The 23,764-nt window shown below is 39.9% G+C and overlaps 1 protein-coding gene across 1 annotated transcript; it reads left to right on the top strand.

Annotated features, from left to right (window-relative positions):
* Positions 1-78: 78 nt before the first annotated feature.
* Positions 79-2,693, top strand: CYP26A1 (cytochrome P450 family 26 subfamily A member 1; the record flags this gene model as incomplete). Its single annotated transcript, XM_084290381.1, has 7 exons — positions 79-267; positions 473-697; positions 793-1,080; positions 1,188-1,337; positions 1,669-1,803; positions 2,008-2,160; positions 2,352-2,693. The coding sequence occupies 7 exons, from the start codon at positions 79-81 to the stop codon at positions 2,691-2,693; spliced, it is 1,482 nt and encodes a 493-aa protein (XP_084146507.1).
* Between the last annotated feature and the right edge of the window lie 21,071 nt (positions 2,694-23,764).

Here is a 23,764-nt window from a genome sequence, read left to right as displayed (position 1 = left end):
TATAAAAGGCGGCCCGCGGCGAGCCCGGCCCGCGCACTCGGAGCTCCCGGGGGGCCGGGCTGGACTCGCTTCCCAGCCATGGGCTTCTCCGCCCTGCTCGCCAGCGCCCTGTGCACCTTCCTGCTGCCCCTGCTGCTCTTCTTGGCCGCCGTCAAGCTCTGGGACCTGTACTGCGTGAGCAGCCGCGACCCCAGTTGCCCGCTCCCGCTGCCTCCGGGCACCATGGGGCTCCCCTTCTTCGGGGAGACGCTGCAGATGGTGCTGCAGGTAAGACGAGGCGATGCCGCGGGGAGCGGAGCAGCGCCCCGGCTCCTCCTCCTCGTCCTGCTGCTGCTGCTAGGGAAGGGGGCGAGCAGCGGCTTTGCCGAGCTCCCGTGTCCAGGTGGGGATGAGCCGCTGCCCCGCCTTATTTTTATTTATTTATCTTTTCCCTCTCCAATATACTTATTCTCGCACCCCTCCCGTCCACCAGCGGCGGAAATTCCTGCAGATGAAGCGCAGGAAATACGGCTTCATCTACAAGACTCACCTCTTCGGGCGGCCCACGGTGCGGGTGATGGGCGCCGAGAATGTGCGGCACATCCTGCTGGGCGAGCACCGCCTGGTCTCCGTGCAGTGGCCGGCCTCGGTGCGCACCATTCTGGGCTCGGGCTGCCTCTCCAACCTCCACAACGGGCAGCACAAGCACCGCAAAAAGGTACGGCCCCGGCGGCGGGCGGGGAGCTGGGACAGCTGCCCTGCACAAGGTGGCTGAGCCCGTGTCCCCTTCCTCCTCCTCGTCCCCCCGGGCAGGTGATCATGCGGGCCTTCTCCCGGGACGCCCTGCAGCACTACGTGCCCGTCATCCAGGAGGAGGTGAGCGCCTGCCTGGCGCGGTGGCTGGGTGCCGCTGGGCCCTGCCTCCTGGTGTACCCCGAGGTGAAGCGCCTCATGTTTCGCATTGCCATGAGGATCCTGCTGGGCTTCCAGCCCCGCCAGGCTGGCCCCGATGGTGAGCAGCAGCTGGTGGAGGCCTTCGAGGAGATGATCCGCAACCTCTTCTCCCTGCCCATCGACGTGCCCTTCAGCGGGCTCTACCGGGTAAGGCTCCCCGTCGGCTGGGAGCGCTCCCCGTGCCAGTGGGGAGTGGGTGGGAGGGATGGTGGCACAGCACAAAGCCCACCTTGCCCCCCCCGCTGCCCGTCCAGGGCTTGCGGGCACGCAACATCATCCACGCCAAGATCGAGGAGAACATCCGTGCCAAGATGGCCCGCAAGGAGCCCGAGGGCGGCTACAAGGATGCACTGCAGCTGCTGATGGAGCACACACAGGGCAACGGGGAGCAGCTCAACATGCAGGTGAGGTTCCCTGGGACCAGATCCATCCCCTTCCCACCTGCTTGTCTTCCCAGTCAGCAGCATGCTTATGTTGTGGGGCTAGAAGGAGAGAGCAGGAGGTATTGCCCCTTCCTGGGCAATAAACCAGCTTGCGCAGTGCACTGGGGTCCTCTGGGTGGACGATGCAGCCAGGCTGTTGGATGGGGTGTGCAGGACTAAGGCCATGCCTATAGTGAGCATCCCCCACCTTGGCTCCCGCCTGGGTGCAATTACAGCATTAGTAGCGGGGTGGGTCTGGTGAAGACAGCACGTTTGGGGCCTGTTTTATCCTTCCTCTGTCCTGTGCAATAAGGAACTGAAAGAGTCTGCTACGGAGCTGCTATTTGGGGGCCATGAAACCACCGCTAGCGCTGCCACTTCACTGATTGCCTTCCTTGGGCTCCATCACGATGTCCTGCAGAAAGTGAGGAAAGAGCTGCAGGTGAAGGTGTGTGTCTTCCCCCTGAGGCATTTCACAGGGGTGGGTGGTAGGCAGCCCCCCCAAGGAAAGGTGTTCCAGACAGGGCTCCCCCTGACCGAGGAGGTTCCCAACTTATAGGGGTGGCAGGAGAATGCCACTAGCAGGGGGGCAGCCATTTTGCACTGCCGGGAGCCTCTTCCAAAAATGTGATGGTAGCATCTTCCTTTCTAGGGGTTACTATGCAGTCCCAACCAAGAGAAGCAGTTGGACATGGAGGTCTTGGAGCAGCTGAAGTACACCGGCTGTGTCATCAAAGAGACCCTCAGGCTGAGCCCTCCTGTTCCCGGAGGATTTCGAATTGCACTCAAGACCCTTGAGCTGAATGTAAGTGGGGCTTGGGCTTGCTTCTCAAATCACCTGCAAAATTATGAGCACACTGACATAGCGTACCCACCACACAGTGACCTGCAGGAAGCCAGGAGGGAAGACGAGGTGCGCTAACATGTCCCACACTGATATTTCAGCCCCTTTAACACAGCAAGGCATTTCATGTCTTCTCTCTCTTCTTTTGGTAGGGTTACCAGATCCCAAAAGGCTGGAATGTTATTTACAGTATCTGTGATACCCACGATGTAGCAGATCTCTTTACCAACAAGGATGAATTTAATCCGGATCGCTTCATGTCTCCATCTCCGGAGGACTCCTCTAGGTTCAGTTTCATTCCTTTTGGTGGGGGCTTGAGAAGCTGCGTGGGCAAAGAGTTCGCAAAAGTCCTTCTAAAAATATTTATAGTGGAGCTGGCTCGGAGCTGTGACTGGCAGCTGCTGAATGGACCTCCTACAATGAAAACAGGACCCATAGTGTACCCTGTGGACAATCTGCCTACCAAATTCATAGGTTTCAGCGGCCAAATCTGAGAGTTCAACACTTGCCTCTGGATGAATTTCTATATAGCATCTAATATGTACATAGTAATTTTTATAGTAACAAAGGCCTTTAAATATTTAAACTTGTAAATGTACAATAGTTATTTATGTCTTCTAAGTATTTTAAATGGCTATGATATTTTTTTCCCCAAGCACTACAATTATGGATCTCTGATTCATAATTAGATAATGTTATTTCTATAGAAATAATTTTTCCCCTATTTAAAAATCTTATTGAAAGCTGGCCAGATAAGTGTTTGAAGACATTTCACAATGATGTATGTATTAAATATTCTCAAAGGAATTTGAAACAATGGTAACTAGCTATTCATCCAAATTACTTAAACGGTTATTGTTTGAGAATGTTTTCAGTATTATTTGTGTCTAGATCTTACATTTAATGTGTGAATTTTAAGTTTGATAATAAAGTTTATTTTTGAAGATCCTCTGTATGAAAATCTGCCTGTATGCTAGAGAGTAGCATAACCATCTCACACAGGTCTAAAGTGTTTGGATGTGAAGTTGGATCTGTTTTTGTGAATGAGCTGTTTCCAATTTCTACTGTCCTCATACCTCTGCCCTACCCTCCCGTCCAACCCGTATATTTCCAACTTCTGCATAGTAAATTGTTGTAATAATATGGAATGATAGCAAGTGGTAGAGGTCTCTTTGCCAGGCACATAATTTTGAGACATAGTAAATAAGAAGCAAAAGGGAAGAAGAATGTGTAACAGGCTTTCTCTGGAACTAGAGAAAATAGGTTGGGGGGAGAAAAATCCATAAACGTTCTCTTCTCCCATATTCCTACAGACTTGTATAAACAGACCACTGGATTTTGTTCTGTGTTGAGTCTGCAGTCTATGAATCTTTACTTATGAAGGTGTCTCTTATCAGCTGTTAGAGCAAATAAAATCTGCTGTGATTTCTTGTTAAAATGCAACAGTTCTGCATAGGGCAGAAATAGAGTATGCATTTGGTTTAAGAACTTTCCTGGAATTCAGCAAAGTGAAAACTAAAAGGCAGGCACTAATGTGAATTGATTAACAGGGAATCAACTGTTGAGATGTAATTCCCCAGGGGTGTGTAAGCAGGGCAGATAAAATGCCCTAGGCATGACCCCTGTTTTGGCTTAACCATAAGTTTTTTTTGTACACACCACACCCCCACCCCTGTCCCTATTACTACACCTATTAGTCTTCTCTCAAAAGTCAAACATAGGGTGGCTCTGTAAACATCTACAAAGTAAACTCATGTAATTTGGTGTCATGATCACTTATAAAAGTATATAGACTTTTTTGTTTGTTTGTTTGTTTCTGGAAAAGTCACTTTTTCATTATTTTCTCCCAAGATCAGAATTAAGGATGATGTTAAGATAATCAAAATCACTGCAGGTGGTTAATAGCACATATGATGTTTTTGGATTTTTTTAGGGACTTGTTCTATTATGTGTTTGATATGTATTTAAATGCTAGCTGGAAACAAAAACTTCTCATATAATACCTTAGACATGACTTACACACAAAAATGAGTGTAGCTATCAAGACTTTTTCATAGTTTTTTTTTTTTTTTTTTTTTTTTTTTTTTGTAGTCTTTAAATACAGGAGACATTCATTTTAGATTGTGCTTGGGTCTTCTTGGCAATATTTAGAATCTTAAATAATTTTTATTATAATAACCTCCTGTACCATTATGCTCTTCAGTGATTTGATCAATAATCTCAGTTTAAGACCCCTTTATTAGCAATGCAGTAGCAGAAAATTGCAAACTGATCCTGATTTTGAGGTGATCCTGGAGTCTGGAAAGCATCAAGACTCTTGTTTTGGTATTCCTTGTTAACATTTTCCTCATTAACATTACAACACCCTACAAATCCTGATAGATGCTGATATCCTAGAATTTTTTTATTTATTCTTAATTGAAGTTCTTCATATGTGGGAACTCTTTGCTTGTTGTTATTTGCATTATTTTAGTTTATACTGGCTTTTTATGAAGAGTGGGAATCTAAGTGGTGTATGGAGAATATATACTTAATTCACTGTGTAAGCCTAAGATAATATATACATTTCTGTTTCCTTATTTATTTATTTATCTATTCATTTTATTTATTTATTTATTTAAATTCTGGTTTACAAGGCTACTATATTTGTAGAAAAAAAATCATACACTTAATTCTATTTTGTCTTGACATCTGGGGGCACATCCTCAGCTGTTGTAAATCATGACAACATAGCCTATGTTAGCCACTGCCCCCATATAATTTATCTCTGCAGTTAAATGGTCTGTCACTGCTGTATAATTTAGGCATTGTGAAGCTACAAGCTATCCCAAAAAATGGTAGCAGTGTAGCTGCAGTAATATGGAGCTCAGCGTAGGTTAATTGCTAAAATATTTGCCCAACTTCTTGAGCAGGTTTTACAACCCTTGCTAATCTCCTCTATGCAGCTGTATCTCCAGAGTGTGGATGCTGGCTGCGGACCAGTTTCAGGTGAGCTCTGGACAAGTTATGCAGCTCTGCCTGCTCAGTAGCAGCTGGTGTGGGTGCAGGCTAGGACTGTGGCTGCTGTTCAGGGGCAGACCTGCTTGTCCACCCTCAGCCCTCACTCCTGTTGTTATGCTGGATACAGGAACTGATCCTGCTGAAAAATTGCCTACCCAAAAAGCTATGACTTCTATTTTTTCTAGCCAGACCAGGTTCTCAGCTGACTGCAGGAGTAGTAGTTTGTGCTGGGGTGTTACAGCAGGCAGAGGAGGTAGGAAGAGGAAGCAGCTGCTTCAGCCTGCATTGATGCTAACAGGGCCCTGCTATAGCTCCTTTCGCAAATGTGGCCATGTGCTGTTGCATGTTCCCGGTGCTCCAGGACTTACAGACTGAAACACACCAAAGGGCTGCATCTGGCAGGGAGCACTTACTACTCTTGTCTTGTAATTGGGCCTTTTGGGGATATTTCATATTCCTTCTCTTCAGTAGTCTGTCATTTAAAATATGCTTTTTAGTTTCTCTCTCATTCAGGAAAAAAAAGGCACATGGCTCAGTACTCTCAGTACTATGTTTTAGTCCTGGAACAAAAAGCCATGCCTTATTTGTAGTGTCCTAATTCTCTGAGGCTACTGTGACACACGCCTCTCCTGAACCCAAGTAACAGCAGCTCCTGCCAGCCTGCAGAAGCCCAGCACTTAGAATTTCTGAAGCCTCCATGCAATGCTTAATGAGGTGGTTTGTGTCAATAACGCACATTTATATCCATTCTTGAACCAAAATGACATCGAAGAATGACTTCGGTGTAAACTGACAGAGGAATGTTATGGGTAAATCAATTCGTTATTGAAAGGCAATAGTATTTCCAATTCAGGACAGAACAGGTAACACTTACTTTTGGGGACAGTTACATAAACAAGAAAAAAAATTGTAATTGAATGCTGTAGGTTTATTGGAAATAAGAGTATGTAGTTTGAATAATAAAAGATCAAATAAATTATTATTTATATGTAAATAAAAATGTTACCTTTAGCCAATAAATGATTTTATTTTTTTTTCTCTTCAGTTCTTAAAAGCACCTATTGAAGGAACATTATAACTTTAAGCCTTTTTAAAGTTATAATACTTAAGGTTTTACACTTTTCTGATGCTTTGAGTTTATGTTGTTTTATGTCTTTTCTTCAGGAGTCTTCCTGGACCTTGCAAAATGAGGGGATGACAATCAGATTGCTCTTCTTTCTAATCCATTTCAATTGCTTATATTTTCTTATTTTACTCTGGTCACTGATTTAGAATGAACTTTGGAGGGTTACCCAGAAAAATACTCAACAGTATGTAAAATATTCTATCCTTGACTTTCAAGTGGCAATTACCTAAGAGCTATAGGAAGTTTTTTAAACTGTTTTTGTTGTTGATGATGTTTGATTGTTTTTACAAACCAGCATCTAGTTATCTTTGAAAAAGAGAATACTGCTCTGCTTTGTTAATACTGCACATTGACAGAAGTTTTCAGTGTAGATGCTGATGAAAGAGTTAAAACCAATTGGTTAAAAACCAATGTGCATAAAATTGGACCTTATGGTTCACACCTTGATACTTTTATTTCTTTGATATTAGAATTGCTTTTGTAAGGTATAAGTAAAAGGGGGAAAAAAAGGAAGAAAAAAAAAAAAAAAGAGAAAAAAAGAGAAAAAAGCTATCTGTCTTAAAGAGAGCTGTGCTGCTGAGGAACCCTGAAAATCCAACTACTTCTCCTGAATTAAGCAGCCTAAATGCAAGCCACCCATTTCAGAAGTTTTTTATCTTCAAAATGTTACATAGCATCTTTGCTAGGACATTTTCATAAAATCCCATACTGGACTATGTCTCTGCTTAACATTTACAGAAACTAAAGATCAATCTATATATTTCTGGTAATGTTTCCAAAGTTACAAAAGGCAGTCACAGTTCTTGTGTTTGGGACATATTGCTCAGTAGGATATGTTCCAGTCCCAGATTAGTTACTTTTGTTTACCGCTAAAAGGTACTGTGTTACATGTAGTTGTCTTTTCTAGTGTAACAAAATAGAGTGCCTAGGTTTGGATGCTATTTGCTAATGCAGATAGTTTTGTTTGCCAGGTGGTTTGTATTGTAAATTCTCTGTCAAGTCATACATCCAGCATGCAATGCAAAACATATACAGATTAGCAGCAAAGATTCGAAAAGTTTATTAGTTGCAACCATTAGAGTGATAGATTAGGAGAAAGGAAACATAACTGGCAGCAAGTTTAGAGAAGGCTCATTACTAGACTGGCTTGCTTCACTTGTTTAATAATGTCTTATGAAAAATGTTATATGAGAAGTTCAATGAATAATGCAGCTTTCATTAAGTTATGTAAATGAATGTAACTTCGTGGGTGGGTTAGAAATAAAATATTTAACATATCTGTTTATATTCAAAGAGTAAGAGAAGCAGAGACAGCTTTTAATGAATCTCAGATTAAAATATTTAAAAGGTGACAGATGAGAACTTTGGTAGTACAGCATAGTAGTACTGTTTTAATAGATTTTTACAGATGATATTTCAGTTGTAACATAGGCAGGGCAATATTTTAAGTATTTTCAGCTAATTAAAGTGTTATATATTCCTTTATCAGCAGTCCCTATGATGTTGTTTCACTTGTGGATGTTGCTAGTACCCCAAAGCGACATGTACAACTTGGGTGATTTGCAAGGTAGAAGGATCGTTTTAGCAAAAGTGACTTATGTACTTGTTTGCAAGGTCATTTTGTTCACAAACACACAATCATTCACAGACGGGTTGATTTCAATGCATTTTTGTTTTTCACTTTATGACTATTTAAGAAAGCATAAATCTCCACGGGTTAAGCTTACACTGCCATACTGGATAACTGCCATAGCATAAGAAAATTATAAACCAAAAACTGAATCAGCTGTTGACAATATGCTTTCCTACCACACCCACAAATGGCCAACTTTTCTCATGCCTCTCCCTGCACAAATCCTTGGATTTGGGCCTCACAGCTTACTCAGAAGGTCAAAGATTATGGGAGGCTGTTTTTGAGCAAAGTGGGGAATAAATTCCAGAGCTGAGGGCCCCTCAAAGGATCTTTCAAGAGATAAAAGTAACCAAAAGGCAGTCCCATTTGCACACGTTAGGGTAGGAGGCAGGTCAGTAACTTCTTGCAGTGGCTGGGAGCTGAAAAGATCAGTATTGATACAGAGATCTAGGTCCTGAGCAGTGGTCTAGCTACAGCTGAGACAGTTCAGGATGTGCAAATAAAATGCATATGCTTGTACCAAGGTTATGTTGTCGTCATTGTTAATGCTACTTAAAATAAAAGAGCTTCCTCCAGGAAACGACATTTTGAGGGAAAAACACCAACTTGGTTGTTTTATTTTCTGCTTTTTAATTATATGCATAAGGTCATTGTTAAATTAATATGTCTGTATCTCAGAAATATACTGCTTTTATGTATAAAATGTCAGCAGAACAAACATCTTTTCAGGATTAGACCTGAATTTGCACTGGAATGATGGTAGGTCTTGGCTTTCTTGGCTGGCTGACTTAATTGACTGAAAGAAGTAAAAGGCTGTGGCATGCTTTGCCCTAATAGCCTTTATTTCATACCAAGGCCCCTCTGAATTAACAACCTGTCTGTATCCCACGGGAGAGGAAGGAGGGGACAGGGTGATGCCCTGCCAGCTATAGCAGCGCCAGCCTGCCTGAATAGGATTGTTTTGTTTCCTCTTGCAAGTCTACGTTGTCCACCTAGTCATAAACCACCACGCTTCTCTCAAATGTTTCCCTTGGAAGCCTGGGGACCACATAGTAAATGGAAAATGCTCCCTGACCTGGCAATAGCCTCCTTTTTGTGAATTGGTCTTAACTTCCACGGGAATAGAAGGAGATAGGGTGGGAACAAAGGGGAAGGCACCGTGCCGTGCAGGGAGGCAAACAGCCCCAGCATTGCAGCACTGCTCCATCACCCTGGCTGCATGATGTACAGGTGATTTTCACTCTGGTGTCATCCTTCTTGTCCCAACTTCTTGCACCCTTGTCTGTAGTTATAGTAAATATACATTATTGATGATGCTAATGATGCTGTCTACAGCACTGTAGCAAACTAGTGCACGCATTATAAATCTTGCAGTTATAAAGTTCATTAACCTTATCAGCAGATTGCTTGAAGTAGCAGCATGTCATGACCTTTTTGATCATTGTATGAAATGAAATGGTTCAGGTTTGTGTCATTTTTGAGGGAGCCTTTCCTGTGTCTGGGACAGAGGGACTGCTGATCCCTGAAATGTACTAATTATCAGTCAGCATCTTTAGAAAAGATCAGAAATTCCAAAAGAGACAGACACAGAAAACTGCATTTCATGGAGACAAATTACATGCCCACAAAGTGGAACCAACTGCATTTTATGGAATCATCATTTGCCTGTTTTGCACAGTGTCAATTCTTTTATTTTTATTTTTATTTTTATTTTTATTTTTATTTTTATTTTTATTTTTATTTTTATTTTTATTTTTATTTTTATTTTTATTTTTATTATTTGTAATTAGAGTATTCACTAGGGGAGAGAGAGGAGATGGACAGAGCACACTGGGTGAGGAAAAATGAGAATCCTTAATCAGTCAAAGGTACTATTTGTTTATTTTGGTGCCTCCGTGGTGATTGTTCTTTTCACCTTTTATTAACCTGCAAATGGATTAGTCCTTGTAAACTAAAGAGGAGAGACCAGTGCACAACCCACTGCCCCAGAGATAAGGTCACAAAGAGGGGACGTGTCCTGAGCACAACCTCGGAAAAGAAATAGAAGTCTGAAGGCATTTACACTAGGCTGCCATTGCACTTTACTAGCACTAGTGTGATTTACCGTATCAGCTCAACTGCTGACACCTTTATGTCCCTCCCTCCTATCCCAGCAGGCCACAGAGACACAGTCCATGATAGATGCTGGTGAACTTTTCCTCTGATCACCTTCTGAAGAACTTTCCCATAATCTATTGTTTTCTATCACAGTGGAAAACAAAACAAGGTTTTTTTTTGACTTTCAGTTACCAGCTATTTTGCCCTAACTTTAAAGCAATGTACTGAATTTATTACATCAGTGTGAAAGAAGTTTTAAACTCCTGTCTCTTTATCTTACTCCCTGAACTTAACATGGTCCAGAGTAAATCAACGTAATTGCTGTTAGACCTACATTGTTGCAGGAATGTTTTATATTCCATGTTGTCAGTTACTTAGAACAGTTAATTGAAATTGCAAGCATAAAAGAGGAAAGCTACAGTTAAGAAATTAACTTTTTTTTTCTGTGCCTGTGTCTACTGTATGAATTTATATGAAGCACTAATATTAATTTCAGCATAAGACCAAAAGTGTCCAGAATACCTAAGAGAAAAAACACAGGTTGTAGATTCAAGGCAAGTCTTTCCTTTATTTGACCGTTTAAAATATGAGAACTCATTCTGGATTGAGAGAAGGAGCTGACCTAGCATAACTCTAAAATACCTATCTGGTCCTTACTGAATGTTGCATTTGCTTCTAAATAAATAAATGCGATGCGATGCACCTGTTTTTCTCTCATCAAAATTCAGCACCAGTACTACAGCATGAAGGGAAAAGGAAAGTCACAGCAATGTTACATGTATTGAAGAGAGTGCACTTAAAAGATAAAAGAGGAGAACTGTGCTGCAAACTGTCTCCTGCAAGGGTATGTCCTGAGTACGCCCTGCCTCAGCTGGCCTCCTTGCTGCCTCAGCTGGCTGAAAGAGTGAGCAGAGAGATGCGTGTATGAGCAAGCTTGTCTTGCATACAGAGGAATCGGTATGTGTGTAATGGTGAGGTAACTGGCAGCTGCACTGGGGAGGAGATATCTGAGAAATTACTGGCAGGCACTGAATCAGCCTGTGCTGATCAATTTCAACCTTTGAGCAGAGAATTATATTTGAGGAGGTCTATGCTCAAGGTGCTTCCAAATATGCTTTTCCTGTCTTCCCCAAAGCTCTCTGCACTCTCTGGCTTGTGACAATACAACAGTACATTAATCTTCCAGATCAGGTATATGGAGGGCAATGAGTAATTTCTGCCAAAACGGAATTTTCACTGCAGTGGCCTATGAAGCCATACTTTTAGTGTGAGACTCTTTCCCTTCAGAAGATCCTGCTCTGTTGTGGGGCAGTGGTGAGCTTAGGAAAGAAGTGGAAAGAACAGTGTCAAAGACTTGGGCAGGACTTAAAATTACCTCTCACTTTCCCCAGAACTGGGCAGCCAGTCTTACTAAACCAGAATGTGCCAGGTTGCCACCACATGTCCTACCTCTACCCTGTGCATGGTAGAAGTGGTGCCACAGCCACAGCGTTCCCCTGACAGCGGACATGTTCTCAGTGAGCCCTCTGATTTACGAGCAAGACTTGTTTTCCCTGAAGGCTGGAGGAAGCCCAAAGATTTCAGAAGAAGCTTCCAGAAGAGATGCACTGACCTTGCAGCTGAAGCAGGGAAGGGGCAGGAGTGAGGTCAGACCACCAGCTGGGGACAACAGCCACGAGGGAATGAGGGCCTCCTGCCTGCTCAGCGCCTTTGGACAGAGAGGACTCAGGTAAACTGAGGAAACAGTAAGCAGGGAGAGCAGAAACCTGGCACTTGCACACTGCTGCTCCTGTAGCGGATCTGGGGCAGTGTGAGACCTCACCTCCCTGTCAGCTCCCTGTGCCTCCTTTCCAGTCCTTCTCTGGCCCCTGCATGTCCTCGGTACCTGTTCCTGCACTGTGCTGCCAGTGGTTTCCCTGTGCTCCCTCAGATCCCTGGGCAGAGGGTAAATGTGGTTTCATGTCCCCTCATGCTCCCTGCACCTTTTCTCCCTGTAGCAGGCAGGCTTTCCTACTCACAGGCTTTCCCTTTCCTCTCACAGCCCAGAACAGTGCTCTGGGTGGCCCTGGCTGCCACCTCTGCCAGGAGGCTCCCATCTGAATTCCCAGTCTCCTACCCTTGCTGAAGGCAGTCTCTCCAGTCTTTATTTGTCTGGGAAATAGCTCATTTAACTGGGACAGGGAGGATGGGCAGAGATGAGAAAGAGCTATTGTTATGCTGAAAGCAGTTAATGGGTGCCACCAGACACTTGTGTGATCTACAGACCGTTGCAGAAGTCCCTTAAACTGTGCTGGTGCTGCCCAGGGCACTTCTCCCTTCCCGTTTCTCTGATTTATTTATTTTTTTTCCCCGTTGAAGAAGGGTCTGGCACTAATCTACATCATTCCTTGGCATTTTCAAATGAATTGGATGGGGTAGTCATGACACACCATAGCAAAGGGAGAAACACCCTTAAGAAAAGGTCTTACAATGTGTCATCAAAGACCAGAGGCCCTGGATTTGGCGATGGCAGGAGCTGCCCTGCCTGGGAATGACTGATGGCTGTAGCTGCAGACAGGGCTCCCACCATGTCCCCTTGGAGCTAGCTGTGCACTTGCTGGATGTGTGGAGGAGAGTGTGGTTTGGTGGCCTGGAAGACCCTCACTTTCTCTTGAGTGTTTAAACAAGCTATGACAAAAACAAACAAAAAACAACATTTTTTTTTTTCAAGAGAAAATGCGTTTTTCACAGGAAGATGCAGAGCCTTCAGCAGATGTGTCTGTCAGCTGTATGTTTGCTTATTTGATTAAGGAAGTCTTTGTGTTTCTGTATAAATTTGTCTTAACTCTGGATTGAGCACTGTCAAATAATTTGAAAGCCTAAATTATAATTTAACTCAGGCTTTTACACCAAAAATCATTCACTGTCATATTTCTTCAGTTTTTCAGGGGTCTGCCTCTTGGAAGCAATGTGAATTGACGCTTCTCAGGTTTTCAGTTCTGCTGTCTGAAGACTTGGAAATGACTTACATTTTCCCCCTTTCCTATTTTTTCTCTCCTTTATTTTCTGTCTGTCTCACAAATGTTGAATATGGTATTTATTCCTCCACAAGTAATAAGCCTATCAGAGAGGCCAACAGTGTTTTCCTTGTGACCAGAAATATGGAATATGGGTAAGACTTTGCTGGTCAGAAATTGAATGTTAGTGATTCATCGAAACAAACCCAAGTGGCTGGTAGGATGTCTGTAAATGTGCTGTAATGAACCACTAGTGACCTCTAAGGGGAGAATAATGTGTCAGAGATTGCCCACAGGTACATCTTCTAGATTGGTATGGAAGATGGTTGTTTCCAAATTCTCTGAGAGGGACGTGAAATAAATCTTGTATGAAACAGAGTGGCTGGCATATGGTGTCAGTCACCTACGAGTCACATCCAGCCCAGCTCAGCAGTGGCTGAAGTTGTTAATATATCATTGCCCTTTAATGGTCAATGAAAATGAACTTTTGATCCCAGTTCTGTTTTAAGTAAACAGATGACCCCATCAAGCAACACCATCCCATTTGGGAGCTCAGCAGAGGCTAAAGCTAGCAGTAAAAGATCTGCCATTTACAGACATTACTAGTCAGCTGTGAACTTTTGTCCAGGGGTTGTGGTGGTAAAAGGACACAGGAGGAAGAAGGAGGAGTGAAATTTGGGCCTGATAATTTCTGGCAGATTTTTTTGACCTGTAGTTCCTTCTATCACAAGATACTTTGGAAATTAAAAACATTATTCATGGATATGCTCTGGAGGCAGAAAAGGTTACTCTTCCTGCTGTATCTCCTAAAGGCTACCTGTGTGGTGGCAAGAGAGAGGTCATATGGTTCAACTGTCCTTTGCTGAGAGGACTGTAGTGGCAGTCTAACATCACTGCTTTTAGTTAGAGGGATGCTAAAAAATGACAGTACACGTGGCTGTGGCCTTGCTGATCTGAACTCAGTGATGAAGTGAGTAAGTGTTTCTATCACAACTGGCCTGCAGATTGAACTTTCCCATTTCAATGCTAGGAACCAGAAAGGTATTGCCACATGCTGCACTTCAGGGATACCACAGGCCACTTCTAATTTGATCTTAAAACCTTTTTTTTTTTTTTTTCATGAACAAGAAAATTCACTGTCTATAAACCAATTTTTGCAGATTGCAGTCTTCTTTGGTAAGCCCAAGTCACTAGTTTAAAGTTAAGAACTGCCTTGTACCATAAAGCTGGATAACCCTATTTTGCTGGGGGGAGGGAAGGGAGCTGCACGGCCTTTCACCCTCCAGCTTTACAAGCAAAGCCAAACTTCTGGGCAATCACTGCGTTTTTTCCCTCCCCCCCTTCCAGTGATGGCTGCAAACAAAGGTCTTTAGGGCTGGCTACCCCAGACTTCAGGACTTTTAAGGGTCTTTACTTGACTGGAGATCAAAGGTTTCTCCTTAAAGAGTTTATCACTCAGACAAATACTCTGCAGTTAGCATTTCAAACTGGGTTTACAAGTCAAATAATTTAGCAATTTCTTCCAACCATGTGGCCTTATGCAGAGGCTGCTGGATGCCAATTATAGCACCACTTTGACATGGAGTGCAGCAGTATCTATTGACAAATGTGTGCACCCTTTTCACCATTCTTTGCCACGGGGAAAAGTGTTTTCCACATGTTGTGAGTAGGTCCCAGACTGCTCAGCTGGGGCTTGAGTTCCCTTCCTTGGATTGCTGATTCCTTACTTGGCACCTTCACGACGTCTCTTCACCTCTTTCTCCCCCCTTCAGAAAGCATTTTTCTCCTTCAAAAGCATGAGAGCTGTGGAGACATAACTGGATGGTTGGCAATATTTTAGTAGGTGTACAAAGCAGTAATATGACTAAAACGTCTTAAACATCATTGCTCAGATTTCCCTTACTATGAAGCTTTCTCCGCTGAAAGTTATTAGAATGTCTTTCATGTTAGCTGCCTGAGTCCAGAGATCCATTTGTGTTTTCTTCTATTATTGTCTAGGTAGATTCTCTTGTCCTGCTTATTACTTTCATCATCTTTCAGAAGTGCACTGAATTATGACACTAGCACCTGTCTTGGATTCGTGTATTTTTTCACCTCATCAGGCAGAGAAATGAAGTCAATGGCTTGTTTTGGGGAAGGTAGAACTTTATTTCTCTTTCCCATTTTTTTTTTATCTTGCATCTTGCTTCACCAAAAAACAAACAAACAAAAAACACAGAAAAATGTGTTTACACATTTTAATCTGAATGTAAAATTATGGTTGGGATATCAGCTCTCCATAACATTCTGAAAAGAGTAATAGAAGACATTAATTGAAGAGAAGGTTCATATGTTATATGTTGATATTAGACAAACAGTGTGCTCTACCTGCAGCTGTAGTTATGTGTGATGCTGGTTAAAGATTGCTTTTCATTTGGAACATTTTTTTCTTTGGGGATATTAGGTACAAAGCACCACCTCTAGTTTTGTATGACTACGGTAGTTACCAATGCTAAACTTGTAGGATATGTTTTTGATCAAAAGATCCTTTCCCACTCATCATGTCTCACAGACAGCATGGTTATTTTCTCATTTATGGAAAACTGCATGGCTTTCATTCCCCAGTCTAACAGTTCCTATAGGAAGCTAAGGCCATTTATCCAAATGCATTGGCTAGACGAGAATTGAAGGTTGAGGAGCACACTGTTGTATTTTGACTAACTTCTTGCTTTCCTTATCCTGTTCATGCCTTCTCATCCATTACACAGGTCTCCCAGTGCCATATCAGAACGGTGTCTCCACCATGCTGAAGGCCTTAGCAAAACAAGTTGAAGCGGATGGGGTAACTACATCACTTCAAAACCAGGACGATCAATTTCTGGAAAGCTTTCACATCCAATGTAGTTTCTGAAGATCATAATGAGATCAAAATCTTGCTTAGTTCTACTGAGAAAAACTGATGCTCTGTTGTTTCATTTCTGAATTATGAAGATGTATTGGGATGGCCAGGAGGCAAGATTCTAACATGGGAGTTGGGGTGCTCGTCTGAAAGTGAGGGGGCTTGGCTACACCTTTTATAAAGTTGAATGCCTTTTGATGAAAGCCTGATTATGTTGATGATGATTTTGTTGCTGCCATTTTGGCTAGCGTGGTGGTGAGAGGTACAGAGAAGTGTGGAGCTGATGTTTTTACCTCTATGTACTTTTTACATCTACCGTAGCACTGGAAAACACCCAAACATATTAATGATGAGTGGTTTTAATTTTTGAGATCAGAATATTTCAGAGAATGAAAGCTAACCTGCCAGGACAGTGTACTCCCAAAAGCTTAAGCCTTACCCTCCATGACTTAGTTCAATTTTTTCCTATGATGACATTAAAGACCAATGCACAGGAAAGCATATATGCACATCGTGGTCATGGGAACAGTAGTTAAAACTGATGAAAATGTGTGAGGCAAAAAGCAGTGACACTGGCTTACTGTAGATGTACTCAGATTTCCTAATGGACTGTCAATGTTTCTGTGCCTGAATACAAACATTGTCCACTTTATTATCTCTGTCTGGAAAGAGGAATTGAGTAAAAAATATTCATAGACCTGAAGCTTTCAGAGTGATTTATCAAGTCATAGGAGAATGTGGAATATGAGGGTTAAATCTGGAAAACAGCTGCGTTATGGACTGAATCGATGCAAAATATAAATTCCTAGTGCCTTTATATCCTATTTGGTTTGTTCATTTCATTTCAATGTAGTACATAGAGATCCAGTTTTGTAGTCCTTAATGAAAAGCACAATTAATGTAAAAGAATCACAATGTCTGAAAAGGAGTTATGATAGGTCTGAGTTAAATAAGACAGGATGGGGTAGTAAGTCATACACTACAGATTAATAACTCCCTAGCATAATATTATTACATGCCACAAAAAAATAGAACTAAAATATTCACATCGACTGTAAAAAGATCTTTCTACATCCCACCACATCCTAAGCTATGTTTTCTTTTGGAAGCAATGACATATTGAACTTTCAATAAAACTGGGTCAACATTTTGCATAATATATTCCTATCATTGCTATTGCTTTGTGAAATGTTTCTTGTCAAGTTTAGTACCTGCTGAAGCAAGTGGTGAGAGCAAGAACAGTTGTTCCTAGGTTTTAGCTTTGAGAGGTACAGTATGAGTATGTAAATACTTTGCAGGTGTTATTTTACAGATAACTTTATTTTGGCAATGGTGTAGTAATTTTTATATCAGAGTTAGTATGTTTTATCATAAGCAATATTTTATAGTGATGAGCTGGAAGAAACCCTCTTTGATACTGCTGTTGCAGGTAACTACTATCTGGTCACAAAACCCATCCTCAACATGCGTCAAACTCAGCCTTAACAACAGTAAAGATTTTTGGTGCTTCTATTCTTAATGGAAAGCTCTTCTTGACTGTCTCTTTTCTAACAGTTAGTACCTTCTTTGAAATCCAGGAAAAAAATGCTGAGCTAGATTATATCTATTTATCCTTGCATTAATTTTTTGTTTGTTTGTTTGTTTCATTTTGAGTAATATTTTTTTTCATGTATTTATAGAGAATCATCCTAGTAGCCTTCACTCTGTTGCACTACGCAAGCCTTTTCATTCTCATCTCCTGGATACTGTCAGTACAACAAGTCTTCTCTCCAGTCATTCAATTGTGAACGAAAAATAATTTTAAAAGTGGGCTAATATGAACAATATTCCAGATGAGGCTTGAACAACACCTTCTCCAGTGTTCTGATTATTTGACTATTTCCACTGGAAATGCCTTGCCTCATATATTCCAGGATCACTTCTGGCTTTTCACAGCTGTATCATGTTGGTGACTCAGTCTTTCCATGAACAGGTAATACCTCCTGATCTTTTTTTTTTTTTTTTTTTTTTCCCTCTGTTGTTTCCAGCTGATGAGCCCTTCAACTTAATTTACTCTTTCATTATAAGTTTTTAAATATATTCTTGTACTTTATATATTACTTTTCATCCAGCTTCTATTAGGTTAAACTTCATGAGCATCTGTTTCTCTCGTGTTGTTCTGATCATTTTTATGTGCATACCCTCGCCTTGAAGCTTTTTGTCATATTACAAAACAAGATAGGTCACAAAACTTCATAATTGAAAACTTACAGTAGTAAAGCACCTCCAAGCAAATATTCCTCCTTTCGGCACCTCACCCCTAGCAACTTTTCATCCACCTTACAACTCTCTCTGCTCCACACTTTCTCTACCTTAATGACCAACTGCTCAAGGCAGGACTGAAGCATAGCATCAAATAGTATGCCATAAGCCTTGCCTGTGCCCACAAGTTCTACTATTTTCTGAAAACAGGCTATCATAATGTGTCTCATCCACTCTGGTATATTTACTATAAATTCTCACAAGTAAAGCTGAGCTTCTTATGTTAGTTCTGTACAATCTCCCAAGACAAAATGATCCTTAATATATCAAGAAAATGGAAATCATACAAGAATTGACTCAAGACTACCACAGAACACAAAAGAGGAGAAGAGATTGCTTTCTGTCAAAGCAAATGATACAGATTCAATTTTATCAATGTTTTCAAGTTTGGAACCTTATCATATGTCCTACTGGGACAAATCACAGAATCACAGAATCACAGAATTTTCTAGGTTGGAAGAGACCTCAAGGTCATCGAGTCCAACCTCTGACCTAACGGTAACAGTCCCCACTAAACCATTTCCCTAAGCTCTACATCTAAACGTCTTTTAAAGACCTCCAGGGACAAAGACATAACTGAAAGGATATTCTAGTGAATGTTATTTGAGATGTGCAATTGTATGCATTTCAATTATTGGTGATAGTATTATTAGCAGGTACAGCTTTGCAATATGTTAGTGAAATATTAAAAAAAATAAATTATTCCATTGTAGAGGGGATAAAATGTGGTAGCAGGATAAATATTATTATTATTATTTTTTCTTTTAAATGCTTCTCTGACTTGCTTATTGTCTGGTGGTTTCTTCCAGACTGTGTGATGAAATTCTTTCAAAGCTGATGAAGAAATTTTCATGACTAAATATCTTTATTTACTGACTGACGAAGTCTTTGTAATAGCTGGTCTATCCTAGTTAAAAAAAATATATATATATTTCAAGTAAATTTAATATTCTCCTAATTACATGGAGTTGAGGTACATTTTAATACCGTCATTTCTGTATTGTTTCATGATACTACGTTTATCTGAATATAGATGAAGCACTACTGAATTGCGAAAGAAAAGAGGAATTGTCTGTTTTTCTTCTGTGGATAACTACAAGCAGATGTAATTACCTATACAAAACTGTCTGTATACCATTGAAAAAATTAGGCTTCAAAATTTTTCCCTTCTTGGGCTCTGTTGTAAAATACCTTCTGTAATTTATATATTAGCTTTTTTTTTTTTTTTTTTTTTTTTAATAATGTACTTCAGATACAACCTCCTAGTACTTTTTTTTTTTTTTTGTGTGTGTGTGTGTGTGTATTTATATATATTTTTTATTAATTCCATCATTAATAATGTTCTGGAAAAGGAAGTAAGGATGTGGTTAGGGTTCGTATTTGTTCAGATGACAAATACATCTGGTAAGGCACCAACATCTTTTCTCTGCAAAATGGAAAGAAGCCATGAATGATAGGATTTTCTTCCTCAAAGAAAAATATCTGTATTTTTATAGGTTATAAAGCCCAGCTAATAATAATAAGGTAAACATTCAGACTTTAGACTCAGACACCTGGTTTTGAAACACAAAACCACCTGTGCAGTGTTAAACATTAGAGGAAGGAAGTACAGTATACAAGGTAAAAAGTACAGGGCAAGGTGATATGATGTATCCCTTAGGTCAAACAAGAGGCTGTTTGTAAATGACCCTTCTGAGGCAGACATATGACTTCCCAAGATTGGAGCATTCTACAAAGGGATGCATAAATAGCAGTTGTTCACAGCAAGGGTTATACTATATGGCTATTAGAGTGAATAGAAGCAGCTTACTTCTTGCCAATGACAGGAAATAAGGTCAAGTAAAGATAACAGGTCTTTGAATTAGAGGTTTTCAAAATATTAGTCTTACGCCTTCAGTATGGAGTTGAATGGTTCTCTTTTAAAATGTCCTGCTTCTAAAACTCAGAGATGTTTGAGACCAAGGGTATGAAACAGCAATCTTTAGGTTTTGTACCTGCGTTACTCAGCTTCACTTACTGTAGAAGGCAGTACAATTAATAGCATAGACAGTCTGAATGTAAATAATTAAAAAACATAATTTTTACTTGTGTTAAAAAAATGTGCCTTTGGGCACATTTTTGTTTGACCTAGTTGTTCTCTAAAAAGAAAGAAGAAACTATGAAGTATGTCAATACTATAATTGCACAGATAAACATTCAACTTGATAAAATTTCTGTGACAGTGACAGCATATTGCTTACCACTAACCTTTAATGTCTGTATTCCTGTGGTATAGGTATATTTCTCCTTTTCCATAATCCTGAATGGACTAACTACTTAATCCATTTCCAGAGGGGCCCAAGACTCAGCTTTCTTTTTTCCTTTTTCTTTTTTCTTTTTCTTTTTCTTTTTTTTTTTTTTTTTTGACATTTGATAAAGGAAAATTTATCTTTTCCTGCAGTATGTTGCTGAATGTGCATGATAGGTCATCATCCAAAGACAGTCATTACAATGTTTTATAATGCAAGCATTTAAAATCAGATTTTGTTAGGGGAATAGTTTTAAAGGGATTCTTACATGTTCCATCATAGCTACTGTGCTCTTGAAATCTTAGAAGAAAAATTTTCCTATGAATCATTAAAAAAAACGTGAAGTGATTGGATATGATAGTTATATAAAACTAATCACAAGCATAAGTTTAGGATAATCTAAACTCTGTCAGTAAGCAAAGCGAGCCTATACACATTTGATCTATGATGGGGTGAATTCAAAATTAATGAAGTTATCAGGAACATTGAGAATCTGTGCAAAACATGAACGAAATTAAGCACACCTTGTTTTGTAGCCCCCTTAGTAAACCAGTAGATTCCATTAATTTTGTTTAAATATTTTCCAAATAAGAAATTAAAAAATAAATAAATGTAAAATCATTTCTTATAACTGATACACATTTGTAACATAGTTGTGTCTATGTACAAATTTTGTGTGCTTAATAGGTATGTAATTTGATTTTTCACATGTATTGTTCTTTCAAAAAAATACAAATTGCTGCTAGATAAATAATTTGGGCTAGCCATTAGGGTCATGTAGCATGAACAGACAGACTTCCTATTTTGTTCAAGTGTTTGTGTATTTGTGACATTTCTGTCAAATGTACAAGGAAAAATAGTTAAGGTCATTTTTTTAGAAGGGAATAAAAAGTCTGGTCTTTCATTTAGCAAGAAAGGGTAAAAACCCTTGATGGTCATTAACACGTGTTAGGAGGGTTGAAAAAAAAAAAAAAAGATTAAACATCCTTTCACATTATCCCTTAATCATAGGCAATTTCCTTGATGCAGCAGTTTCATACCTTTCATAGGGATGTCAAAATGACCCATTTAAATAGATCAGCTGCAAGACAAGGGCAAGAAAAGGTTCACACCTTTGTGTTGTTTTTGTAATGTTGCAGCTTCTTCTTTACAACAACAGAAAGCATATTTCCACTTGGGGTTTTGCATTTAAGTGAAAAATGTTTCCCCTTTTCTGCTTTGTTCAGCAATAAAATGCCGGTGATGTTAACTAGATAGATAAATATTGTAATTATGTAAGCAAAGTATGTTTCTAGTAAAAATGTGCTGTTCAGGCAGAAGAAATTGGAAATGTTAAAATTTACTTATTTAAAATGACAAGTTTTAGGTACGTATCATGCCTATAAGAAATGCTTCACAGTTCACAGAGTGATCCATAACTTATAATGAGATCTATACAGAATAAATGCTATAAATATTTTTTTATTTCTAAATATTGTATATATGCCTGTATTTTAAAGACTGGTGCTTTGAAACTATGCTAGGACAAGGTTCTGTAGTTAAAAAAAGATTTCTTCACTACTGTACATCTCTTTAAATAGTGGGAAACAAAAGGTAGTAGTCTTCATCAGCTGTAATATCACATTAAAAATATAAATTAAAAATATAAAAAATATAACATAAATCTGAATATTAGATTAGCACAGGAAGGGTGAGACTGTTGTCTGAAAATATAGATACTGTGCCAAGATCACAGATCCAATTGTTTCACAAAACTGAATACAACATCTGCCTGCTATCAAAATTTCTTCCGATTATTTGTTTATGTATTCCAGTATGTGTTTTTGGAAGGGTGGAATGAAAAAAAAAAAAAAAAAAAAGGTATGTCATCTACTTTGAAGCCTGCCAAATCTAAGCAGATTAAGGTTCAGCTTTAATTGTTCTCTTCTGTATTCATCCTAGCCTTGTTGACTACAGACAAGAAACGACTACTAACGACTACAGAAAGTCAGTGGTGTGTTGAATGTGTTCTTTCGACCAGCACAGCAGAAAAATCTCTTGCTTCTGGTCCAGTTCCAATAGCGAACATTTTGTTCACAAGTGAAAAGTAGTATGTTTGTTGATAACCATTAAGCCCTATCTGTAATAAAATCCTATAAATTATGGAAAAGGAAAAGAACGAAAAATAAAGAAGAAACAACTCATTACTGCCCTTCTGATCCCCCACCCTTCCCACGAACCAAAAAAAAAAAAAAAAAAGTTCAAGCTGGTCAATGCAATATAATTTACTTAGAGACTCATTATCCTATATGAGTCTAAAGTACTGTTAACAGTATATTCACATAAATCTAGATGTACTGGAGGAGGAAACCTACTCCATTGCTGGAATTTCTCAAGGTTTAGTAGTATTTGCCTCTAAAGTTTTGAGTCTACTCACTCAGCAGCTGCTATTCAACAGTCAAGTTATGTTAAGGCATGAGCAGGGATCAGTATTCTGTGTTCCCCAAGGCACATGCACCCAAATATGCAGTAGCAACCAGGACTGGCTACATTGCTTCTCCCTGTATTGCTCCTGCAGTAGGAAGCTGTTTCTTACCCTCTTTTCCTTACAGAAATCCCCAATTTCCAAGTCTTTGCTTGGCCTTATTGAGGAAATGGAAGAGAGAAAAAAAATAAATTATGATTTGCAATACTACTTTGAGTTTTCCACAAACATTTGACATTCTTTTTTTTTTTTTTTTTTTTTTAATTCTGATTTTTTGTTGATTTTGAATAAAGAATTTTAGAGTTTTCCTTTACACAGTGTGTAGAGTAGTATTGGATTGACAACGTGTTCTTGTGTTTTATGTTTTAATATATATGAAAGATTATCTGTCTCACACTGGTCTTCTACTCTTCATTAACTTTAATGATTGCTTATTTCAACCATATATTCTGTGAGGTCCCTGAAGTAAATTTCTGAGTAGTATTTTGTTTTCCTTCTTCCTTTGGTCTTTAACATTTATTTAAAAACATTTAAGAACTCGTGCTACATTTCCTTGTTATCTTGAGTTATTCCTTATTCTTTAAAACATTTAACTCAGAGTTCACTGGTTCTGTTAACTCTTTTATTTGTGTCATTCTGGGGCAAAGGACAACATTTTACCAGGGTTTGAATGGCTTTTTTTGGTAGCTGTCTAAAGTTAAATATTTTATATGCTCATGAGAGCTTTACTCCTCATTTGCCATCTGTATGTGGAGAGGATGTGCTAATTCAGTGTGTATGGC

This window comes from Netta rufina (assembly GCF_964035555.1).
Source record: "Netta rufina genome assembly, chromosome: 7".
Classification (NCBI taxonomy): Eukaryota; Metazoa; Chordata; class Aves; order Anseriformes; family Anatidae; genus Netta; species Netta rufina.
The sequence above is the reverse complement of the archived record's forward strand: the minus strand, read 5'-3'. Positions and strand labels throughout refer to the sequence as shown.